At 39.5% G+C, this 26,450-nt stretch overlaps 1 protein-coding gene across 1 annotated transcript in view; it reads left to right on the top strand.

The window, feature by feature from the left end:
• The window catches only part of TSNAX (translin associated factor X), a 32,239-nt gene extending 6,734 nt beyond the window's left edge, over positions 1-25,505 (top strand). Inside the window, exons 4-6 of the mRNA XM_047826003.1 lie at positions 947-1,077; positions 20,684-20,811; positions 23,860-25,505. Of these exons, the coding sequence (XP_047681959.1) occupies positions 947-1,077; positions 20,684-20,811; positions 23,860-24,237 (637 nt within the window). The 3' untranslated portion in view covers positions 24,238-25,505. The remainder of the gene's footprint in view (positions 1-946; positions 1,078-20,683; positions 20,812-23,859) is intronic.
• Positions 25,506-26,450: the final 945 nt, after the last annotated feature.

The raw sequence follows: 26,450 nt of genomic DNA, 5'->3' as shown, positions 1-26,450 counted from the left end.
ATTTTACTTTTTTTTTTATTTTACATATTTTGATTTGATTTGATTTTTTAATTTTTTTTCTTTTTTTAAATTTAAATTTTAGTTAACAAACAATGGAATATTGGTTTCTGGAGTAGAATTCAATGATTTATCACTTACATAAACAGCCAGTGCTCATCACAAGTGCCCTCCTTAGTACCCACCACCCATGTAGTCCCATCTCCCACCCACCTCCTTCCATCAACCCATAGTTTGTTCTCTAAGTCTCTTGTTTATTTCCCTCTCTTCTCTCCCCCCCCCCCACTTCCCACATGTTCATCTGTTTTGTTTCTTAAATTGATTTTACATATATTTTTTTAATGTTTATTTAATTTTGAGAGAGAGATGGAGCATGAGCAGGGGAGGGGCAGAGAGAGGGGGAGACACAGAATCCAAAGCAGGCTCTAGGCTCTGAGCTGTCAGCACAGAGCCCAACATGGGGCTCGAATCCAGGAACCATGAGATCATGACCTGAGCTGAAGTCAGACACTTAACTAACTGAGGCACCGAGGCGCCCCTGATTTTATGTATTTTTAATAAATATAATAAATAAAATAAAATTATGGTTTTGAGTTAGGAGCATCCAGATACAATATTAATTCAGTCCTATGTTTGTTGATACTTATTATTTTTATAAATTTTTTAAATGTTTATTTTTGAGAGAGAAAGGGAGAGAGGGAGGGAGGAGCAGAGAGAGGGAGACACAGAATCCGAAGCAGGCTCTGGGCTCCGAGCTGTCGGCACAGAGCCCGGCACAGAGCCCGGCACAGAGCCCGACGCAGGCCTGGAACTCACAAGCTGTAAGATCATGACCTGAGCCGAAGTTGGATGCTTAACCGACTGCGCCATCCAGGTGCCCCTGTTTATTGATATTTAGATGATTTCAGTTTTTCACTAACAAAGCATCTGGCTGGTATATTGATTATAGTGCTCCTGATATGGAAGAGATTTTGACAGAATCAGAAGTGAAATTGGATGGTGTTAGACAAAAGATCTTGCAAGTAGCCCAGGAGCTCTCAGGAGAAGACATGCATCAATTTCACAGAGCCATTACCACAGGTAAGTCCAGGTTCACGTCAATGGTAACTTTTTTTTTTTTTTTTAAACCAGTGTGTTACATGATTTCTGTGTGGGTTGCGTTAATTTTAATTGACACTTGGTGAAATATTATTAGCTTTTAAAAATTGGGACTTCTGCATAATAATGTAAAGGTAATCCAAAAACATTAAATTGGCTTTATTTTTCTGAGTAGAATAGTCATCGATAGCTCTTAATAAAGTAATTGAAAAAAGAACTAACAGAGTGAACTTTAGCCTTGAGGGCATAGGGTGTATTCAGACAAGGCACGTTGCATTTCCCACTATGGGGATATCTTACTGGTGGCTCTAAGTTTCAGTTTCAGGGAATGTATCACCTAGCCAGATGGACCCAAACATCTCGCAGGACGACTCCATAGTGGAATTTTAAGATAGTACTGGGTTTTATATAAACACGAATCACTTCAAATATATACAGATGAATCGCATAAATAGTGAAGTGCTTGGTTCTTTTCTCTTCAACCTTTTTTTTAATGTGAGTTCACTGACAGGAGAGGTACTGTATAATTAAGAAACACAAATTCAAAGGTTGATTTATAGAAGTATGTGAAATTATATGTTCTTTCTATCAAATAGCAGATTCCACTGAACTCCAGGCATTTCATCATGAGAAATGAGTTTATGTGGTATCTGCTCAGTGTATGTCCAATTTTAGGGTGAACATTTATAATTTCACTTGTTTTCAGAAATGTCAATCTGTAGTATGTTCAGATGTCTTTTGTTGTTGTTGCCCAATGATTACATGTACAGTTGACCCTTGAACAATGCTGGGATTAGGGGCGCTGACCCCTTGCACTGCCAGAAATCTACATAAAACTTTTGACACTCCCCAAACTTAACTACCAATAGCCAACCATTGACTGGAAGCTGTACCAATAATGTAAACGGTTTATTAACATGAATTTTGTATATTATGTGTATTTATTGTGTTCTTAGAATAAAGTAGGAGAAAAGAAAATGTTATTAAGAAAAACACAAGGAAAATACATTTATAGTTCTGTACTAATTTATTGAGAAATCCACGTATGTATGGACTATTGCAGTTGAAACCCATGTTGTTCAAGGGTCACCTGTTGTGTGTGTGTGTGTGTGTGTGTATTTTCTATTGAGGTATAACTGACATATAACATTATATTAGTTTTAGGTGTACATTGTATATATTATGAAATGACCACCAAAATAAGTTTAGTTAACATCCATCACTGTACATACAGAATTATTTTTCTTTATGATGAACTTTCAGGATCTATTAGCACATTTTAAGTAGGCAATACAATATTATTAGCTATAGTTGCCATGCTGTGCATTGCATCCCTAGGACTTTATAGACGTTTGTACCTTTTGAGTCCCTTCACCCATTTTGCCCATCTCCTGCCTCTGGCAACCACTTGAAATATCTTTTGATATTAGTGAAAGAAAGTACCTGCTCACCTCAGTTAAAGCTGGGGTGTATTACTAGAAACTGAAGTGATAACTCAAACAGTTAATGAAGAGTCATTATAGTATATTTCTGTCATTGTTATTTACTACCAGGGATTTGTTTTTTTAAGTAATAGTGCATATAATGGAAAAGGTTTAATGAACTCAGTCTGTACTGTCATGTGGCACGACCTTGACCATGACAGATTCGGCACGGCTCGGAGAGAAGATCGGAGTATCGGTAAGATGGGTGAAGCAAAAGCTGAGACAATCCTCGTGAAGAAAAAGTGATAATATCTTCATGATCTTGTAGCAGAAAAGATGTTTTAAAAATGACACAATCATTGCAGTGCCTGGGTGGCTCAGTCACTGGTTAAGCATCCTACTCTTGGTTTTGGCTCAGGTTATGATCTCACAGTTCGTGAGTTTGAGCCCTGTACCGGGCTCTGTGCTGACAGTGCAGAGCCTGCTTGGGGCTCTCTCTGTCTCTCTGCCCCTCCCTCACTTGCCCATGGGTGCACGCATGCTCTCTCTCTTTCTCAAAATAAATAAATAAACTTAAAAAAAAATTGGGGCACCATGGTGGCTTAGCCCATTGAGTATCTGGTCTTGGTCTTGGCTCAGGTCATGGTCTCACAATTTGTGGATCGAGCCACGTCGAGCCCGTGTCAAGCCCTGTGTCGGGCTCTACACTGACCGTGCAGAGCCTCCTTGGGATTCTCTCCCTCCTTCTCTGTCTCTGCCCCTTCCATGCTCATGCTCTCTCTCTCTCTCTCTCTCTCTCTCTCTCTCTCAAAATAAATTTTAAAAAATGACACAAGCATTAACTGCTGATGGAAAAATGGATCAATTGAATTTCATCAAAATTAAGACATCATTTATCAGACCTCCTTTTCTTAAGTTGAAAAGGCAAGCAGAAGTCTGAGAGAAGACGTTTACATTTATGTGTTCGGTAAAAGACACATATACAGAATTCCTACAAATCAATGAAAAGACAAGCAATTTTAAAAATGGACAGGGACTCCTGGCTGGCTAGTTGGTGGAGCTTGTGATTCTTAATCTCTGGGTCATGAGTTTGAGTCCCATGTTAGGTGTAGAGATTCCATTTTAAATTTTTTTTTTTCAACGTTTATTTATTTTTGGGACAGAGAGAGACAGAGCGTGAACGGGGGAGGGGCAGAGAGAGAGGGAGACACAGAATTGGAAACAGGCTCCAGGCTCTGAGCCATCAGCCCAGAGCCTGACGCGGGGCTCGAACTCACGGGCCGCGAGATCGTGACCTGGCTGAAGTCAGACGCTTAACCGACTGCGCCACCCAGGCGCCCCTAGAGATTCCATTTTAAAAAAATGGACAAAAAACTTGAACAGGGGCCTTAAAAAAGTGAATATTCATATGGCTAAGAAGCCTATGAAAAGGTGCTGAGCATTATTGCCTAGAGTGATGCAAAGTAAAGTCAAATGAGATACTATTCACTCACCGGCATGATTAATTATAAAGACTGATGATGCCATTTTTTTTTTTTAAGTTTATTTTTATTTAGTTTGAAAGAAATAGCAGGCGGGGAGGGGCAGAGAGAACAGGAGATAGAATCCCAAGCAGACTCTGCACTGTCAGTGCAAAGCCAGATGTAGGGCTCAAACTTAAGAATTGTGAGATCATGACCTAAGCCAAAGTCAAGAGTCAGATGCTTAACTGACTGAGCCCCCTGGGCACCCCTGATGATACCACTTTATTATTATTATTAGAGAGAGAGAGCATGAGTGGGGGAGAGAGGCAAAGGGGGGGGGGGGGGGAGAGAGAGAGAAAGAGAAAGAATATCCCAAGCAGGCTTGATCCCATCCCCCTGGGATCATGACCTAGGCTGAAATCAAGAGTCAGGTGTTCAACCGACTGAACCACCCAGATGCACTGAGACTGACAATATACTTTAAAAAACTGTGGCAGTATCTAGCTAAAAACATGCTCCTACTGTATGATTTCTTTTGGATATGTACCCTTAATAAAAGTGAGGCTTGTGTCACCAAAAGACAAAGGCAAGAAAACTTATAACAGCTGTAGTCATAATATTCTAAAACTGAAAAATGACCCAGACAGAAGAGTCGATAAGTACATGATGGTATATTTGTACAGTGTAATACTACATAGCAATAAAAAATGAGAAACATGCATCCCAGTAAGTATGAATCTCACATACATTCTGTTGGGCAAAATAAGCAAACACAAAGGAGTATCTATACTGTATAATTCCACTTATGTAAAGTTGAAAAACGCAACATTAATCTAGGGAGTTAGAAGGCAGGATAGTGGTTATCTAGGGGTTAGAGGTTGGGGGCAGGCGTTTCTGACTGGAGGCATGAGGGAACCTTCTGGAGTGATAGAAATGTTTTGTTTCTAGCTGGGTGGTGTTACATAGTTGTACACGTATGTAAAAATTCATTAAGTTAAACATTTGAGATTTATATTTAAGATTTATGCAGCTTATATATAAATTTTAACTCTCTCTCTTTTTTTTTTTTTTTTTTTACAAAGTCACTGTTGACATTTTCTTAGTTCTTTTTCCAGAGCCGATCTTTGTATTGGGAAATCACATCAATAATCTCTTCACGGCAGGGGTACCTGGCTGGCTTAGTCAAGGGTGTGTGACTCTTGATGTCAGGGTTGTGAGTTCGAGCCCCACTTTGGGTGTAGAGATTACTTAAATAAATAAAACTTAAAAAAAACCCTTCATGGCAGTCTTGTGGTGAAAATATGTGCCATGTTTAGTGAAAACAGCCATACCATTCATATTAATGACGTCCTTTGTCAGAATCCCTTTGGTGAGGTTTCTCTTGGGCACCCTGACATTTCTAGTTGTTAGGCTGGGCAGATAACGTTTGCGGCAACGTTTGCCTTGTTCTCTTTGATCTCCTGAAATTTTTATCTGCCTCTTCCAGTGGAAGTGGATTGGGGAGGAGGTAAGCTTAAACATCCAGCACGTTGACCTTTGTCAGTTCTCAGGGTTGACTGGAATCCAAAAGTGGCATTTCCAGGCCACAGACATGTTGTAGGTCTTTTCGTGGCTAGAGATCAGGAGGAGTGGTATTTATCATTTGTTGATACGTGAGTAGTATACTGCCGTGAGGAGTGCCAGTGACTTAGTGCTCTTGTTCCCTCCCCTAGAGCTGGAGTAGTAGCTTTGACCACACTAGAGAGATCCATGGCAGGCAGATTTCAGTCACGGTGGTCCTGCTATGCGTAAATAGGCACGCGTGTATAATCTCAAGGACTGTACTAGGTGGTGGAGTTGGTACTGGGGAGCAAGTTGGATCTCTCTCAGTTTCTAGAAAGTCCTTGATCTGAAGAAGCAGTATGGTCTAATGTCTTCCTGCATCAGAGTAACCAAATCCCATTCTACACCTTCTAAACATTCGATTAACTTGGGTAACTAGAGGCAAGAGTTGGAATAACTTCCATAAGCTTGATCATTTTTCTGTCACATCGTGCAGTAAGCCTATCTCATAAAAATTCATGGCAACATAATACCTATACTAAAAGCTGACTACAGTTGTCTTCACTTTGACTTCAATCCGTGCTTAAAACTTTTACACTTCGGTAAAAACTTGCATATTTTCCTCACAGTGTTGGTGCGTTGTCATGTGATGATGTATTTAGATCTGAATTTCAAGTTAGTTCAAGGTTAAGCCCTACGAACCCAGGCAACTTAAAGTTCTGGCGGGACATTGTAGATCTGCTTGATTTGGCCCAGTGATGTGTTTGGTATGTTCTTCATTCATCACTGAGTAAAGTGTAAGGAAAGACTTTAAACCAGAGCAAGGACCATATGGATAGTGATATGAAAAGAAACTAGAAAGTTGCACTTGGCTCATAGAACAAAACAGAGAAATGCAGAAAAAAAGGCCAGAGGAGTATCAGTCGTGTTTCTTAGGAAAGAAACACTGCACTCTTGGAAAGAGCTTAGGTAGGGCATTAATAAAATGGGAGCGATCTTTAGATTTTCCCACTTCAGTGTATCATTGAGGATTATTTTAAGCACCATATTTCATTTTAGGTCCCTGTCTCTTCTTTGTCAGTTTATTTAAAAAAATTTTTTAATGTTCTTTTTTTTTTTTTGAGAGAGAGGGCGAGCGGTGGAAGTGCAGAGTGAGGGGGGAACAGGATCTGAAACCAGCTCGGGGCCGATGGCAGAGAACCCTATGCGGGGCTTGAACTCAAAAACTGTGAGATCATGACCTGAGCTGAAGTCAGACACCCAACCGACCCAGGGGCCCCTTTGTCATTTTTTTGGAAGATTAGCTACGTATGGATTAAAATTTTAAGGGTTCCCTACATCTCACTTTTCTGTAGTAAGTCCTTAAAATGAGGTTCTTTAAGTGGAAACAAAAGTTTTTTTTTTTTTTTCTTTTAAAGTTAAGGAATAAAGCAGTTCAATAAAGAGGTATCTGGGACTTAAATTTTTGCTGACAGATATTTTATTTGATACCATAAGGTTATTTACAACTAGAGAAGCATTAACAATATGATGCTTCTGAATAGCTTGCTGCTTGTAATTGTTAAATGCTTGTTTTGGTGTTACTCCAAATAGTTGTTTTTTTGACTCGAAGATAAAACAATTCTGGCATTGAACTAAAGGAGTTCTGTGCTTTTCCTCATTAAGAATAGTGCTAATGGCACGCAGAGCATTTCCCTAAGGGATACTTGTGTGAGCTCAAATGTCGAGTATCCTCCTAATAATTGAACAACAACAAAAACTTAGGTCTGTTTTCTACACATTTCTTATCAGAGTAGATTACAGATTGTCCCAAGGGATGGTTAAACAAATGAACAAATAATTAGTTGCTTGAAATAAGTCACTTAAAAAAATGTTGGGCTCTGTCATGTTTTTGTTTTGTGTTTTTCTCCTGTGGAGGAATTAACAGTTGGGGGAAAATGTTACCCATCTCAAAGAAAACAATTGTTTATACCACTCTGATAATAATGAAATTATTTAATTTTGAGACATTTTGGTGCACATAACTAAGTTCAGACCCTAACTAATATTTTGATTCTCTTATTCAGGAATGTGAATGATGTGTTCAGTGGATGTTTTGTGTCAGAGATTTTTTTTAAGCCATTGTTCTTTGTGACCTTCGCAGTATTCCTAAGTTAGAGATATTATATTTACTGCTAAGTAAGTGAGGAGTCTCACAGTGTTTAAGCAACTTGCCCAAGATAAGTTACTATAAGATATGGTTGGTTTCTTACCATATGGATTTAATTTACCTGTTGACTTTAATTTTTTTATGTTTATTTTTGAGAGAGAGAGAGACAGAGACAGAGACAGAGTGAGAGCGGGGGAGGGGCAGAGAGGGAGGCACAGAATCCAAAGCAGGATCTAGGCTCTGAGCTGTCAGCACAGAGCCCGACGTGGGGCTTGAACTCACGAGCTGCAAGGTCGTGACCTGTGCCAAAGTCTGATGTTTAATTGACTGAGCCACCCAGGTGCCCTGAGATTTTTTAATGTTTATTTAGTTTTGAGAGAGAGAGAGAGAGAGAGAGAGAGAGAGAGTATGAACAGGGGAGGGACAGAGAGAGAGGGAGACACAGAATCCAAAGCAGGCTCCAGGCTCCGAGCTGTCAGCACAGAGCCCAATGTGGGGCTTGAACTCGTGAACCGTGAGATCATGACCTGAGCCACAGTCGGATGCTTAACCAACTGAGCCACCCAGGTGCCACTGTTATTTCTTAAAATAAGTCCAGAGGTGGGAGAATTTCAGGAAGGACATCTCTTCACGCTTCAACATACGTTCTGATTTTGTGCAGTGCAGCTAGGGGGCAAGCTGCAGAATTATGTTATTTGAGGGGTGGGGAGACTGGGGAGTTGCTTTAAGTCCAGAGATGCAGCTGTGAGGATTTGTGTTGTGCAGCTGAGTTGTGGCCCCCATCTGTGAACCTCCAAAGAAATGTGCTAAGGGGACAAGCAGATAGCATTTGGGAGGTTTGTCAGGAACCAGTGATATAAACAGGTGTTTCATGCAAAGCATATGTGCTCAGATTGCGTAATAGTCTTTGAGGTTGGTTCAGCAGAGCTTTGCTTTGTTTGAGACATACCCCATGATGGTGAGGGTAGCAACACATAGGGGAGAGGTCTGGGGGAAGGGAATCTGCCCTGGGCACACCCTTCCCCCCAGCCCCCCCAAAAAGTGACATCCAAACTTTTCTTCTCTTCCACTCCCTTTATATATATCCCAGGGGTTAGAGAGAGGATGATGAGAGAGGAACAGAGATTTGATGAGTGTGGAGAGAGTTGGAAGCTGAGATGGAGGCAGGCTCCCCACACAGTCAGGGTCCCCGGTCACCAAATGACTGTCATTTTAACGGAGACAGTCATGGGAAGAGTTTGATGATGTTCCCGATATCAAATCATGCCTCTGACAGTGGCTTCATTTAGATAAAGAAAGACAAATGCAACAAAAGATCTTTCCATCAGCACCTAAAAATCAAGAAATAATTTGAGAGTTATCAGAATGATTTGATAAATAACTTATGCTGTATCTTATAGCACTTGATAAGCAGTTTTATAATAAACAGAGTTTAGCATAGTACGATAGTACAAGAATGTATTTGAAATTTGTGGTTTATATTGCCTTACATAACAATTATGTTCCTGTTAAAAGAGTTGGAATATTACTGCAAGGGACAAGGGAGTTGACAATGCTGACAGGAGATGTTTAAGGGATTGCTATCACGAGTAAGTGAGATAGGAAGAGAATGTGATCCTCTGGTATTAGCAGAGTCATCTTGGAAGGATTTAGAAGATCCCCAGATTACTATTAACTTTTCTACTCATTCATGTTTGCTTTTTGAACAGATAAAAACTGACGGAGGTGAAGTAGAAAGAGAGCTTTTGCTGTCAGACAGGCTTGGGCTTATGTGTTTTCTCTGATGTTCCTTAGATCCGTAACCTTGGAGCACAGTATGCAACTTGTTTAAATTTCAGCTTTCTCACCTGTTATGGGAGAACGATAGTAGCTGCCTCACGGGTTGTTTTGAAAACTAAATGAAATATGTGTATGGGAGGCATTTCTTACTTTGTTTGGCACATCACTGTTAATGTGTTTGTGTTCCCTTCTGGAATTTAGCAGAATTAATCTGTAATAGTGTGCTAAATTAAATTTATTTTCAGTAATACTTATTTTCTGAACACATACTCTTCAGCGCTGAAGAAAAAGCCCTGTTCAAATAGACAGTATCCAATTAGGCAAAATCCAAATTGGTGAACTTGTGTTTAAGTTTTACTGTTGATAGTATAATTGGATATACTCTACAAAGCTAAGGCTTATGGATATATTTTCGGTGTATAATTTATATATTTGAGAGTAGATTTTTTTTTTTTTAGCAGAGTGGCATGTGAATCAAACCTGCATCTGATTTTACTTAAACATTTCAGGGATCTGAAAAAGCTAACTTTTGAAAAAAAAATCTGATGGTATTCTTAAAAATAGCTGGGTGGCTCAGTTAAGCATCTGACTTTGGCTTGGGTCATGATGTTGTGGTTCGTGGGTTCTGTGCTGACAGAGCCTGGAGCCTGCTTTGAATTCTGTGTCTCCCTCTCTCTGCCCCTCCCCCGCTCACGCTGTCTTTCTGGCTCTCAAAAAATGAATAAACAGTAAAAAAAAAGTTATAAATGTAATTTTTAAAAATTGAGATACAATTTATACACCATAAAATTAACCCCTTTAAATTGTGTAATTCATTGGTTTCTTTTTTGTTTTGTTTTGTTTTGTTTTTTTTTAGTGTTTATTTATTTTTGGAGGAGAGAGATACAGAGTGTGAGCAGGGAGGGGCAGAGAGAGAGGGAGACACAGAATCGGAAGCAGGCTCCAAGCTGTCAGCACAGAGCCCAACGCGGGGCTCGAACCCACAAACCGTGAGATCATGACCTGAGCTGATGTCGGACACTTAACCAACTGAGCCACCCAGGCGCCCCTGTAATTCGTTGCTTTTTACTGTGATTATAAGTTTGTGTAGCTTTCACCACTGATTCCAGAATGTTTTCATCACCCTGTAAGGACACCCCCTACCCATTAGCAGCCACTCCCCATCTTCCTTCCCCCATGCCAAGCCTAGGCAGTCACTATTTGACTTTACATCTCCATGGATTTGCCTATTCTGGATATTTCATATAAATAGAATAATACAGAATGTGGCCTTTTGTGTCTGGCTTTTGTCACTTACGATAATGTTTTCAAGGCACTCGTATATGTCCTAGCACATGTCAGAACTTTATTCCTTTTTAAGGCTGAATAATATTCTCTTGCGCATATATACCACATTCTGCTTATCCATCAGTCGATGTGCATTTGGGTTGTTTCTGCTCCTTGGTTATTGTGAACGATACTGCTATAAACATGTGTCCACAAGCCTCTGTGAACCTGTGCTTTCAGGTTCTTGGGTATATATATACCTAGGAGTGGAATTGCTGGGTCATATGGCAGGCAATTTTTTTAAAACACTGAAAGCCTAGGGGTGCCTGGGTGGCTCAGTCGGTTAAGCGTCCGACATCAGCTCGGGTCATGACCTCGTGGTCTGTGAGTTCGAGCCCCGTGTTGGGCTCTGATCTGCCAGCTCGGAGCCTGGAGCCTGCTTCGGATTCTGTGTCTCCCTCTCTATCTGCCCCTCCTCCACTTACACTTTCTCTCTTTCTCTCCCTCTCTCTCTCCCTCTCTCTCTGAAAAATAAATAAACATTAAAAAAAAATTTTTAAACACTGAAAGCCTGGAAAAAAAGGCTAGTTTAGAATGAAACCTCTGCCTGGTCTGTTTGCCTTTCTTTATATATGTTTTGTTTTTTTTTTTTAATTTTTTTTAATCTTTATTTTTGAGAGAGAGAGACAGTGTGAGCGGGGGAGGGGGCAGAGAGAGAGAGGGAGACAAAGAATCCGAAGCAGGTTCCAGGTTCTGAGCTGTCAGCACGGAGCCCGACACGGGGCTCGAACCCATGGACCACAAGATCATGACCTGAGCCGAAGTCGGGCGCTTAACTGACTGAGCCACCCAGGCGCCCCCTTTATATATGGTTTTTGATGGAGATTTGGACTGGGTGTATACTGCTTAAATATTATAAGAATAAGTGAAAATAATCAGAAGCGTTTAATTGGGTTTCCTTGTATATGTTCTAATAGGAGAACATGGAGAAAAATAACAAATTACATAAAAACAACCTACAGACTTCTCTCTTACTGGCAGCTGATTCTGTAAATAATTCTAATTGGATTTCATCCAAGGCAAAAGCAGAAGGGGAAGGCATTGTTTGATGGAATATGGCAGTAGGTTGAAATTTTTCACCTTGGGGATTATTCACTGAAAATAGCGGATGTCCTTTTTATCAAGTTGAAACATAACTTGTTTAAACATCCTTTTACCTAGATGTGACCAAAAATGCTTTTCAGTGTTTGGGGCCAGATGTCCTTGAACTCTCTGTGCGGTATATCATGAAACCTAATAACCATGGAGCAAAAATGGCCACCTCATCCATGAAGTAACTTTAAACAAACACATCCCAGGGACAACTTAGATGGTGACTTTAGATACACTTGAAAATGTACTGTTTGACAGCCATGCACATTAATATAGACTGACACCACAGATGGATTTTGAGGGCTGTTGTTCTGTATCTCTTTCTGCCCCCGTGAAAAATAAATCCGATACCTTGAAGACCTCGAATTCTGAACTTTATCAGTTTGATAAAGTTTGATTCTTATCTTATAAGAATATTTCTTTCTTAGTGGACTTAAATCCAAAGTACTATATATTAAGTAAAATTGGAGAATTCTGAACATTTGAATAGCAGATTTTAAAATAGTTTTGCCAGAGCACTTAAAGTTTCCTAAAACCAGTAAGAGGAGGGAGAGATTATTTTGAAGAATTTACTAACATTTGAGTCTCTTTCTCAAGGTGCTTTGGGGTGGGGAGAGGAGAAAGTTGTGAAGACATCATTCATTCCCTCAAAACTCTGTGGTGCAAAAAAACAGGCATTCATAACTTGGAGCTGGCTGACTAAGTTTTATGTAGTGGGTATGAAGAAATGCCTTGACTGGGTGTATCAGAACATGTCAACTTTTTTTTTTTACAGGTAGAAGAAGATTTGAGAGAAGGCAACATAGGCACAGAATAGCACAGAATCATGAAAGTATATGGTGTGAGAGCCTGGAGAATAAGGTTAAGGCCTGGAGAACAGCTGAACTGGGGATTTAGTGGGGGAAAAGTTTGAGAAAAAGTGAAAATGTTTTGTATGGACTTGAACGTAAGGAGGCAGGTAAAGCGGAAGGGCACGAGCTTCTGGGTTGTAGGAATGTTTTTTTACTATGTGACCTGGGTGAATTTCTGAATTTCTTCTGGGCCTCGGTTCATCTATAAAGGAAGGATAGTGATACAGTCATGTAAGGTTATAATGAACATTAAAAAGATGGATGTAAAGTACCAGATACATTATCTTCTGTATAACTGACCCTCAAGACTTAGTAAGCTGTTACTAATATTTTATTTATATTTTTAAAAAGTTTTGTTGGAGGCTTCAGGGACTGGGAGATGTTTGTATACTTCTGTTCATAGCAGCATTATTCACAATACCCAAAAGGTGGAGGCAACCTAAGTACCCATTGATGGATGAACGGATAAACAAAATTTCACACGTCCATACAATGCAGTATTATTCAGCCCTAAAAAGGAAGAGAATTCTGACACAGGCTAGAGGGTGGATGAACCCTGAGGACCTTGTGCTAAGTGAGATAAGCCGGCCACAAAAGGATAAGTTCCATACCATTCCACTTCCACGAGGTAAGTAGAATAGTCAGATTCAGAGACGGAGAAAAGAATGCTGGTTGTTAGGGGCTTGAGGGAAAGGAGAAGGAGGAGTTATCTAACAGGTATAGAGTTTTAGTTTTGTAAGAAAAAATAGATGGTGGTGACGGTTGCACCACAGTGTGAATGAATGCCATGAAACTGCACACTTAAAAATTGTTAAAATGGTTAGTTTTATGTCGTCTGCTCTATTTGGTGAGTTTAATACTACTGCATATGCATTCATTTGTAAGAATGCAAACATTTTAGCAACAACTTACTACTGATTTTTACGTCATTCGGCAGTGCTTTGTTGCAGAAGCAAATGACGTTTCTGTGTTGTTGCCGTATAATTTAGTTTCACTAAATGGATTTTTTTTTGACATGTCATTAGGAAGATTAGTTCCTACCATTCTGAATTTGAAAAGTACCATAGAGATCATTGTATCTAGTACTTTTGTTTTACAAATGAGGGACAGGCCTGGGAGTTGGTTGGACTTGGTTGATTTTATTAACTACAAATCATTTTAAGAATGTATTCGTTGGAACCGTTTTCCATGCTTTGAGTGGGCTCATGTGGATAAAACAACTGTACAACTGATGAATTTTGCCAAATATATCTTTCCAGTCACAGAGGAGTGTGGTTTTACCACTATAGATAGCATCTTGGTTAAAGAAAGTCCATTAAGAATCAGGAATAGTTTTTGTTTTTTTAAATTTTTTTCTGTTTCTTATTTATTATTGAGAGAGAGAGAGAGAGAGAGAGAGAGAGACAGAGCACAAGCAGGGGAGGGTTAGAGAGAGAGGGAGACGGAGAATCTGAAGCAGATTCCAGGCTCTGAACTGTCAGCACAGAGCCCGATGCGGGGTTCGAACTCACGAACTGTGAGATCATGACCCAAGCCAAAGTTGGATGCTTAACTGACTGAGCCACCCAGGTGCCCCAGGAATAGTTTTTAAAATACTGGTTTGCTATTTCACTGCTTGTCCCCCCCTCCCATTGTTGAGCGATAAAACTTAAAATTATTTCTCTTTGACTATTCAAGGCATTTCATCTGTATGGTCCCTGTACTAAATTTAGCTCCATTTCTACCCTTTCCATTTCATGTCCCACCACTCCTTAAAGGACTTCTAAACAAAGGGACATCTACTCTGGGATGCTATCCTTAAGCATCATGAACAAGGTCCTAGAATTTCAGTTTTGAACAGGATCAAGTTCTTCCACATGATTTGACATGATTTGCCCTTGCTGATCTTTGTAAGCAAATTAGTGCAATATAGTGGTATTTGTTCTAGAATCACTAGAATGATTTAAGCCACCTTGTTTAGAGAGCTGAGGTGGTCAGAATCCTTTTGATGTTGTTTTAACTTTTTAAATAATTTTGTTTTTGAGAGAGAGGGAGAGTGTGAGCCGGTGGGGGGGGGGGGGGTGGTGTGGGGGAAGAGAGAGAGAGAGAATATCTTAAGTAGCTGCATGTTGAATGGGGCTTAATCCCACACAGCTGGGATCATGACCTGAGCCCAAATCAGGAATTGGATGCTCAACCAACTGAGCCACCTAAGTGCCCCCAGATGTTGTTTTATTTACTTATTTATTTTAATTTTTTTAATATTTATTTTTGAGGGAGAGAGAGACAGAACATGAGCTGGGGGAGGGGGCAGAGAGGGAGGGAGACACAGAATCTGAAGCAGGCTCCAAGCTCTGAGCTGTCAGCACAGAGCCTGATGCGGGGCTCGAACTCATGAACTTGGTCTCAAGTGAGACCATGACTTGAGCCAAAGTCAGACGCTTAACCGACTAAGCCACCCAGGTGCCACCCCTCCAGATGTTGTTTCAAGTAGCAGGTTTCCTGTTTCCCACTGTTTGTAATCACTGCATGTGTATTACATTTTAATTTTTTATTTCTCCATGATTTTATGGGTTTTTCCCCCAAAATGGGCACTTCCTTGTTAATTGAATGTTCTTATAAAACATAATAAAAAATTATTAACTAGTTTTTCAGAAATGGATCTACCTCATTTAATCATGTTTTTTGGTGTCTGTTTGTGCAAGATGGGCTAAGCACTAGGGATAGAACTGTGCTCAAGGTAGTTGTGGTACTGCCCTCCTAGCAGGGGATACTGCTAGGTATTAGATAAGGAATTTTACATTATTGAAATACAACTTTGATTAGTCCTAGAAGGGAAAGGCACACGGTACTAGGAGAACATCTAATAGGGGTTTGGCTTAGAATGGGGGTTGTCTGAGGCAGTTTCTTCAGAAGTCGATACTTCCTGGAACCCTACAGAATTAGTAACAGTTTATTAGGTGAAAGAGTGAGAAGACCGTGTTATGATGCTGAGGGAAGAGCATATAAAATCCCTTGAGGCAAGGGAGGGCACAGTATAGGTGAAGAACTGAAAACCGTAGGCACAGAAAGTGAAGGAGGTTACAAAAGTTTTGCATTATAGACACATTCATGTTCTCTGAATTCAGCTTAAGCATTCTGCCTACTAGCATTTCACAGTCAGGATTCTCCAGAGAAGCTGGAGAGCGAGCAAGCGAGGGATTGATACATGTGTTTAAAAAAATTGACTCGTGATTGTGGGGGCTAGCAGGTATGAAATTTGCAGACTAGACTGGAAGGCTGGAATTTTAATACAGAGTTGATGCTGCAGTCTGGAGTCTGAAATCTACAGACTGGAAATGCAGGCAAGCTTTCTCTGTTGCAGTTTTGGGAAACCGTGTTCTTTGTTCATAAGGCCTTCAGCTGACTAGATGAACAACCTCCGCCCACCCCCATTATGGAGGGTAATCTGCTCTACTCGGGAGTTCTACTGATTTAAATATTAATCACCTCTAAAAGTAGCCACTGTACACAGTATTGCTGTAAGAGAATAGAAAATAGGCTGGTTTAGTTTTTTTTTTTATTTTTTTTTTTTTAATTTTTTTTTTTTTTCAACGTTTATTTATTTTTGGGACAGAGAGAGACAGAGCATGAACGGGGGAGGGGCAGAGAGAGAGGGAGACACAGAATCGGAAACAGGCTCCAGGCTCTGAGCCATCAGCCCAGAGCCTGACGTGGGGCTCGAACTCCCGGACCGAGAGATCGTGACCTGGCTGAAGTCGGACGCTTAACCGACTGCGCCACCCAGGCACCCCTAGGCTGGTTTAGTTTAAGCGATAACCTCACTTCTGGTATCTTCGACCTTGACTTGCTCATTGGAACTCGTACCTTGACCATCAGATCAGCTTGAGATTATCGGTGTATAGATGTGATTATCCTCCTTCAGGCTTACACTATTCAGCTGAGACAATGACTGCTTGGTGGTGTCACTGAGCCATAGCTTGAAGGTTCAGAGAAATTTATGTTACCACCTTCAGCTGGTACATGACATAGTCCTGGTTCCTGTGCTCTCCCATCCCTGTCGATTAACATGTGTAGAACAGGAGCCTTGCCACTTGTGTTTGATTCTAACATTTAAAGCACTGCTATTTTTGTGAAACCTGGCCCTGAAATGTAAGCCAGCTGCAGGAATTTGGGGACAGGGTTATGCCTAGAAATACTGAAGTAGTGAATTCTATTAACTGTAGGGAAAATTTGTATTGTAGAATATATACAAGTCTTACTGATTTTAAGGATTTTAAGAACAATTCTGACATTACACAAATATGGGTTTAGGTACCCATCTTTGAAATTTAACCTTTTGTGCGTTGTAACTTGACTGTAGTATAAGTTGAGGCTGATGTAGGTGGAGGGTGAAATTAAGCAGGGTCTTACAAGCCATGTTAATGATTTTGCTCTCTATTCTGAGAACCATGGAGAGCTATTTGGGCTTTAAGCAGGAGAGTGATGTGATAATTCTTTATTAAAAAGGCAAATATTCAGTAGTGTGAGAATGGATGAGAAAAGGTCAGAAGTGGATGGGGTGGGGAGATCAGGAGACTCTTAGAATTGGCAAAACAAAGAGGGGGAGGGGACTGCATGTGGAAGGAAGATTGTGAATTCATTGTTGGGCGTATTGATTTTGAGGTCCTTCTGATGGAATTGTCAAGTGTGTATTTAGATATATGTGACTCTGAGCCAGAGATGTGAAGTTGGGGGATGGCAGGGTTCACTGAAGCCGAGTGTAAGTGAATTTGAGACAGCCTGGGGCTGTAGAGGCAGAGACTAAGAAGACCTGGCCAGAGAAGTAGAAAAAACGGGAAATCGGAGGATGATGCATTCAAAGGGACCAAATGAAAACTTGTTTAAAGAATCCCTCCTTTCAAGTGGTCAGACTACTGACTGCTGCTAAGATTGAGACTGAAAACATGTCCATTCAGCTTACGAGATAGTATAATCTTAGTGAGAGCTGTTGTGGTGTAGAGATGGGCTCAAACTAGGATGAAGTAGGTTGAGAAGTATGAGGTGCGGTTATCGAGGAATGTGGCAGAAAGTAGCTCTGAAGAGGAGAAGAGAGATAGGACCAATAGATGGAGAGATCTGAGCATGTTTTACTGACCATTAGCATCCAACAGAGAACATAAATAATGTGGAGCATCGAAGGGAGAATCTGCCTTCAGCTTCCCACTGGGATCGCATCTTTATCCTGATCCTGGGGACAGTACAACCTCAAAAGATAAAGTACCTCCTCTATAATGATGGGGTAAAGGGGAAATAATACCATTTTTTATTTTCCTAATTCCCTATTATATTCATCAGGGTCTGAACAGGAAACGAGCTGCACAGTAATTTGAACAGGGCAAGTTTAACACAAAGAATTAACTGTGTATGAGGGGAAAAAAAGAATTAACTGTGTTGGAGATTATCTGATGAGAGGAAAATTGTACTCTAAAGAGTATAGGAATATCAGAGGGACAGCCACTACCCCAGGGCTAAGGCCAGGGCATCCAAGAGAGGAACAAATCTGGAAGAGTGCACCCCTCAGCCCCTTGAGGGCGTGGCCCATTGGGTGGCAGGGGAGTTTGCTGAGGTGTGGAGCAGATAAAATTCTCTGGGAAGCTGTCTATGGGGAGGTGCTGTGCCATCAGGCTCCTTGCGCACGGTGGTGGCTCCCTGGGGAAGCTGCTCCCGAGGAAATGCCACGTGCTACTGGCCACCTCAAGCACCAGGTTGCCCCACATGTAGAAGGCTGCTGGGGGGGGACACACTAGAACGAGGAAGAGCACCTTCTCCTCCTCTGCTTTCCTTCCAGTGCTGTCTACCAACAAAGTTCAATATCGTGCCAGCTGGCAAAGGAGAAATGTTTTAGAGTCCGCCTCCATTATCCGAAATAGTGGAGCTGAGAGACGGTAAATTGGCAAGTGATGTCTATTATTGATCTTTAAAACTTTTTCCACTGTTTTGCTATAATGATTATAATGATGAATATCCTTGCACACGTGTCTTCTGTGTGGCTCATTCATAAGAGCTGACCGAAGGAGAGCCTATTGACAGATACTAGAGTGGTCCTTAGGTTTTGCTTTTTCTTTTTGTGTGCACGAAGTTCTTTCTGGAAGGAAATGTGAAGTACAGATTGTCTTTGGGAAAGAGAAGTGGGTGGTCACCTATTCTTAAAACTAAAATTTTACAAAAATATTTTTTATTGTAAACGTAGAAGATGTTATCTATTCTGTCAACCTGAAGTTTATTGTTTCATTTCTCAGCATGTTATAGTTTATTAAACAGTGACCTATTCTATTCTGTCCTGTTCTGTCAGCTAAAGGCACCGATTTCTGACCTTGCTTCAACATCACTCGTGGCCCCAAATGAGTCAGGATATTTTCATTCAGTTGTTTCCTCTTACTGCTATCAGAACCAAGTCATCCACTTCCTTTTGTGTCTTTGACCCTGCTGCGGCATTTGATGCGACGATACCACAGTGGGGTGAGCCTCAGCGCTGCGGCCGCCATGCCTGACTGTCGGTGTCAGGGCTGGGAGTGTTCTTCCCAGGTGCCAGGGAGACAGCTTGGATCTGGGGATTCTACTCAGTCCTGAGTTTTCTTTCTGGAGTCAGAATTCCTTCTTCTCTTGTTTCTACAATAAAGCCTTTACAAAGAATACTGTTTCTTAACTCAGCAGTAATGATAATCATTTTAAGAAATACTTTTTCCCTGTATCATCTTATAGATTATGCCATAATAAACTAATATTGAAAATTGTGGCCATAGAACTTTGGTTTTTATATGTATATGTATTTTTTTAATGTTTTTTATTTTTATTGTTGAGAGAGAGAGAAAGCGCGTGCAGGCAGGGGAGGGGCAGAGAGAGAGGGAGACTAAGGATCCGAAGCAGGCTCCATGCTGACTGCCGGCAGAGAGCCAGATGTAGGGCTCGAACTCATGAACCATGAGATCATGACCTGAGCTGAAGTCGGATGCTTACCTGACTGAGCCACCCAGGTGTCCTAGAACTTAGTTGTTTTAAAACACTTGAAAAAGTATAGTACTACTTTCGACCTTTACCAAAATTTGTTTTAATTCAGTGTTAATTTTGTAGAACTTACATCTGATACAAGATTGTATTGCTCATTTTTTTTTTTAATGTTTTTATTTTGAGAGAGAGAGAGAGCAAGAGAGAATGCACATGGGGAGGGGCAGAGAGAGAGATTTCCAGGCAGGCTCTGTTCTGTCAGTGAGTCCGTGCAGAGCACTACACGGGCTTAATCTCGTGAACCATGAGATCATAACCTGAGCCCACATCAAGGTTGGACGCTTAACCGACTGAGCCACCTAGGTGCCCCTGTTTCTTTTTTTTAATTTAAATTATCAAAGTGGAAAGGAGTTACCTATTCTTAGATCCATTTTGGAGTAGGAGGAGAAAAATAGTATTTTGTATTTTGACACTTTATTCTGCATTATTTAAAGTGTTTTCTACCTATTAAAATTTCGAGAAAGATCCAAATGGTGTTTAATTTTATGCTTCATTTGATTAAATCATTATGTTTTGTTGCCTTAGAGAGCAAAAATTAATTGTATAGTTTCTGTTAAAGCCTTAGTAATTTTTAGAATAGCCTTTCCTTAAATCAATTTTTTTTCTAAAAATCTTTGACGTTTCCCCATAGCAGAGAGAGTAGATTTCTAAGACTAATGCCGCATGAAGTAGAAAGAAGAACTTGAATCCATTTGTATTTGAGCTGTTCGTAAAGTTCAGTGACAGAAATGTTTGCTGTGTTCAGTATTGATCCCCACCATCTATCCCCAGGTAATTCTTCGTAGTCTAAGTATTGAATCCAGTGCCACCATTATAGTAGGCATCCATTAAGCTTTTGATGAGCTAGGTGTTGTGCAATTTGAAGTTTTTTTTATTAATGACGGTCTGACTAATGTAATGGTTGTTCCTTAGCAATTTTCTTGGTTGGTATTTCAGGACTGCAGGAATATGTGGAGGCAGTCTCTTTTCAACACTTCATCAAAACACGATCACTTATCAGTATGGATGAAATTAATAAACAATTGATATTTACAACAGAAGAATATGGAAAAGAAAATAAGACCGTAAGAATTTAAAATCACTTCACATATTTATATAATTTATGTAACCGTATAATGGTTATAGGAGGTTTGCTGGCTTATAATGCTAAGAATATTGAGACGGTAGTGTTCTTTTCTAGAATGTGGTTTCCAAGATTCCCAACTAAGGAAATGGTCTTTTAAAATATTTTTGTTAGTGGATGGAACAAGAACAGCTATGGGTATGTTGGAGGGAAAACAATGCTGTTCACCTAAAGAGCTGTTAAGTGATTCCTGTTAAGTCCACTTTTGATTTTATTGTGCATTTACAGTGTGCCTTTCGTAAGCACTACCTCATTTAATTCTTTCATTAACTGTATGAGGTAAGAATTTTTACTCTCATTTTGCAAAGAAGTGGGCGTTAGAGAATTTAAATAACTTCTCAAAAGCCACACGACTAATTAAGTGTGGCAGAGCTAAACTTTGAAACCAGGTGTTTTGAAATGTAAGCCAGGTGCCCTTGTCCACCCTGCCACTGTTTCTCAGAGTGTGCTGCAGGAACCCTTGCACCAAGTATCTACCTCAAAGGAGTGTTTTACAGGATTTGATTGAAAGGTTTTCAATTAGGCAGTGTATATAGCATATGACCCATACGTGCTCAATAGTCAGTTAATATAAAATTGTTATTATATTAGGTGAGAGCTCTTAATCGCTTACTAATTCCCTAAAACTTGTATCTGAAAATTATATAGCTATTCCGAATTAAGAAAAGAGAAACTTTTGCAGTGTGACTTTTAAGTGAATACTATTTTTACGCTGGGTTTCAATATATAGCGTTCAGGCAATGAAAGAGGAGATTTTGAATATTTGGTACTTCCTGAGATACCAATACACTTAAGGATAAAATTAGTTTTTTCCTGTCTTTATTTTTCATAATTTTTTCTTTATTGTTTTTTTTTAACATTACTCAGAGCCGGAATGGGCAGGCAGAAGATGGAGGAAGCTGTAGAAATACTGTTTTCTTGAATATTAACTAAAATGTTAGCATCAAAAGGTCAGAGTTAATTTGGCATGACAGATACAACTTACTTTAAGGAAGCCATGTATATATTTTCTCAGTTTTTAAAATTATATGAAGTTTATTAAGGAGGATATTCACTTTTGAGAAGTAAAATTCCTGTATGTCTTTTATGTGTTTAGTGAAGATTGCATTGCAGAAAGAAGTAAAGAGCCTATTTGATCCTCTATCCGAAGTTACCACACCCTTCTTTCAAGTTCTTTCTAATTCAGAATGAAAATATCAGGGCAAGAGTGTAAAGAGAAACTGAGAGTAAATGCGCTGTTTTCAGGATTTAGGTAGTAAGTTATTTGAAGATTATGGTGTCATAATATTCACATATGCTTTTCAAAACCAGGCCACGTTCATAGATAGTTTTTCCTTTTAGTGCTAAAGATTCTTGGTGCTAAAACTTCTGGGATTTGATAGGGGAAGGTATTTTGTTCTGACTTGCCTGTTGAGAATATTGTCAAAACCATTTAAATTTCTCCGTGATTGAAGTTCACATTCCTTAATGTGACTTTCTACCCCTGACTGTCCTTTTGGAGTCATCCTGTACCATTTCTTACTTTAAACTTGACTCGAGGAGATACCTCACTCGTTCCTCAAACATACGACACAGTTCTCACCTGCATGCCTTTGCGGTGCTCTCTGCCTAAAATGGCCTCCAGTATAATTGCAACTTCACCTAGCTGAGTCTCCTATGGACTTCGAATAACAATTTAGGCATCTCCTCTTCCAGAAAGGCTCCAATAGAGCAAGGAAAAAATTGTTGTGGAAAGAGGAGATTGACATGATGGTAATGGTGATAGCAGCTAACATTTATTGAGTATTTACTTTGTGTTGGGCATTATGCCAAGAACTTGGTAAATGTTATCTCATCCTTAAAATAAACCTCTGAGGTAGGTACTGTTATCCCATTTTACAGATGAGGAAACTGAGGTTTAGAGAGATGAAATAACTTGCCCAAGGGCATACACCTTATGAAGCAAGGTCCTGGAAGAGGTGGGAGGAGATGGGTCAAGGTCATTTGGAAGAGTTAACCTCAAACAAGAGGAGGGACAACTCATCATCTGAGACTGGAGGATAGAAGGTAAAGATGGATATGGACATAAATAAGTTTTTTTTGGTTTTGTTTTGTTTTGTAGGAATAAGGTCATTGAGAGAGCTTGTGCCAGGTGATCTGGCACATGGCCAGGTCAGTGAGAGTAGACAAGATTGTCTACTCAGAGTGGAGAGGTTTGGGATTGAGTAGGGGGCTAAGGAGAGTTCTGGTAAAGGTTTGGAACAGTGTCTGAAGAGTCAGGAGACAGAACTAGAGGAATAAGTAAAAAGGATTGGTGAGTAATTTGTATAAATTCTGTATAGCTGTGACTATCATTACTGTTTTGGGGGTTTTTTTTTTTTTTTAGCTCTGTGGTACTCAGCCACTTGAACAAAGCACTGGTGCGAGTAGACTTTAATATTGATGCAGGGTTGTGTTTTTGTTGGGCAGGTGCAGTAAAAAAACAAACAAACAAACAAACAAACCCACAAAGGAATCTAAGGGCACTGAGGAGGAGGTAACAAGAGAGTAATAAATCGTGATGGTCAGTGCTGAGTGGGGATGGAAGAGAGGCCAGAAAGGGACTGTAAGGGACTTAGGAAAACGTGAGTGTATCACCAACCTAGAGGGCTTTGTGACTTGTCATTTAGATAACTAAGTGACCGTCATGCAGTAAAGTCATCAGACTTTGTTTTCAGAATGTTTTAATTTTATTTTGTATGTCAAGTGAGGTTGGGAATAGTTGATTTTAAAATGCTACAGTATTAGATTATGAAATTATCTTGAAGTCATTTAGTTCCACTTTCTACCCAGGGCATGAGTTCTTCTTGTAGCGTCCCAAATGGTCATTAAGCAAAAAAGATCATTTTATTTAGAGATTAGCATGACTGATCTGCTCTTGATTTTATACTTTATAATAAATGTGATACATGCATATTCACTCTTTTTCACGCTGTATTTTCTTTGTGTGTGTGTGTGTTTTCTTTACCAGCCCTCCTCTGATGCACAGGATAAGCAGTTTGGTACTTGGAGACTGAAAATCACACCTGTTGATTACCTTCTGGGAGTGGCTGATTTAACTGGAGAGTTGATGCGGATGTGTATTAACAGTGTGGGGAATGGGGACATTGACACCCCCTTTGAAGTGAGCCAGTTTTTACGTCAGGTTTATGATGGGTTTTCATTCATTGGCAATACTGGACCTTACGAGGTTTCTAAGAAGTTGTATACTTTGAAACAAAGTCTGGCCAAAGTGGAGAATGCTTGTTACGCCTTGAGAGTCAGAGGCTCAGAAATTCCAAAACATATGCTGGCAGATGTCTTTTCGGTTAAAACAGAAATGATCGATCAAGAAGAGGGCATTTCTTAGAATACCGTCCTCAGTTGTTATTCTCTTGAGAGACCAGTTTGTAAGACTGTTATTTAGTATCTCGTGGGGGCTTTATTGTGGCTTTTAAATAGAAATGTTTTCAGTCGTACTTGTTTTAAATTGTAAACAAGCTGTACATAAAATTATCGAAACGAATCATTTCTTACATCTTCCCCATGAAAGTTTGCATACAAAGGTTTGCATATATGCCTATCTGTATTTTTGCTGGCTGTAGTTGATCGTTTATCTTTGTAACGTGAACATGCTTCGGAGCGCACTTTCTGCCATACCTATTTCAATTTACGTTGTGTGAAGTGTGGAGTGGTAGTATTTAGCGGAAGCCATTTATAATTTAAGTTGGTGATTTTGTTATATATAGAAAAGATTTCCTAGCTACACATCTGGACTTGAGCTTCCCGTTAAAATTTCTTGGTAATATTTTGTGAAGCCTCCAAAATAGGCTTATTCCGTAGAACAAGAATTAAAAATTTTTAAGTTATCAGTAGACTTAATTTTATGAAGTATTATAGTGAGAATTCATATTATATTCTGGCCAGTTTTGAGGCCATTTTGAACCCATTTGAAAGAGCCTTCCAGAAAAATTAACAGGTAACCTAGATTTTAGTTTCTACATTTAATTTTTTTATCCTTTAGCACATAAAGTCTGGTAGTGAATTGGAGCTAACATGGTAATATTTTCCCTGGTGTTTGAGTTCAATTATATACTTGTACATACATCTGAAAAGCTTTTAGTAGTGATTATTTAGCAATTCTTTTGTTGTCGTTCTATTACATTAGGCATGTTTCTTATAGATGCATCTATAAGAAATTACATTTAAATAATTACAGTGAAGTTTGAAATTTTTGAAATACTGAGTTAATTCAAGCCTTTATAGTTGTCCAGTTGTGTTACTTAATAGTATAAAAAGCTGCCAAAGAAAATTTATCATGTACAATTCAGCAATAAGACAATTGCCAACACAGTTGGGAATAACAGTGGTAGTCTTTAGTAATATTTAGAATTGGAACTTGCCTACTGAAATTAGTTCTAGATTATTCCCTGTGATGTGAAACTGATGTGAGCATGACACTATTGGCTGACAACCAGACATTTCCATTTGGTTTTGTGAGTTTTGAGAATCTAGATACTGGATTTTATTTTTGGAACGATTAGCTGCTCTGTTTGCAAGGCCTGATTCTTTGAAAGTGAAATTTTCCAAAAAAAATAATCATGTAAAGGAAAATAAAACATAGACATGCCTAATAAATTAGGTTGGTTGGTTTGTTTTGGTGGTAGCATTTCTTTCGGTTTCCCTATTTGAAGACACACTGCTAAAATATAGTCTCATTACGTATTTCTGTTTCTGAAGTTAAATTTATAATGTTAAAGGTAACATAAATAAATGGATTGATGAATGTCTTAAAGATGTTTAAAACTGAAGTCTTTAAATAAAATATTAAAAGAAAAGTTAAAGCTTATTTTTTGATCATATTGAGAAATATTTAATCAAAAGGTTGTAGAATTTTGGGCCTAAATAGGAAGCCTAGTACAGACTAACTTAATATGGAGATTTATTACTTTAAAAAAAAATTTTTTTTTAATGTTTATTTTTGAGAGAGATAGAGTATGAGTTGGGGGAGGGGGGGGGTGTCAGAGAGAGAGAGAGAGACAGAGACACAGAATCTGGAGCAGGCTCCAGGTTCTGAGCTGTCAGCACAGAGCTGAACATGGGGCTCGAACTCACAAGCCGTGAGATCATGACCTGAGCTGAAGTTGGACACTTAACCGACTGAGCCACCCAGGTGCCCCAAGATTTATTATTTCTCAAAATAAGTCCAGAGGTAGGGAGGGCTTCAGGAAGGACATCTCTGTACATCCCATTGACCCAAACTGGGTGACATTCTTATCTTTCTAAATTATTTAGTGGAGAGGAGAATGATATCACCTAATAGACCAAAATACCATTTTTCTGAGAGGAGAAGGGCAAATAAAAGAAACTGAATTAGGGCATTATCATCATATGAGAAGGGGAAAATAGCCTTGGGGTAGGCAGTCAACAGTATTTACTACCCATGGATTGGTGCCATCGCTGTTGGCGGTGCATATTGCATATTAATATGCAATATTAATTGCATATTGATATGCAATATTAATTGCATATTGTAATTATATATTGCATATTAATAGAGTAGGTGTTAGGACAGGATAGTAG

Source organism: Prionailurus viverrinus, chromosome D2, assembly GCF_022837055.1.
Source record: "Prionailurus viverrinus isolate Anna chromosome D2, UM_Priviv_1.0, whole genome shotgun sequence".
In the NCBI taxonomy this organism is placed as follows: Eukaryota; Metazoa; Chordata; class Mammalia; order Carnivora; family Felidae; genus Prionailurus; species Prionailurus viverrinus.
The sequence above is the reverse complement of the archived record's forward strand: the minus strand, read 5'-3'. Positions and strand labels throughout refer to the sequence as shown.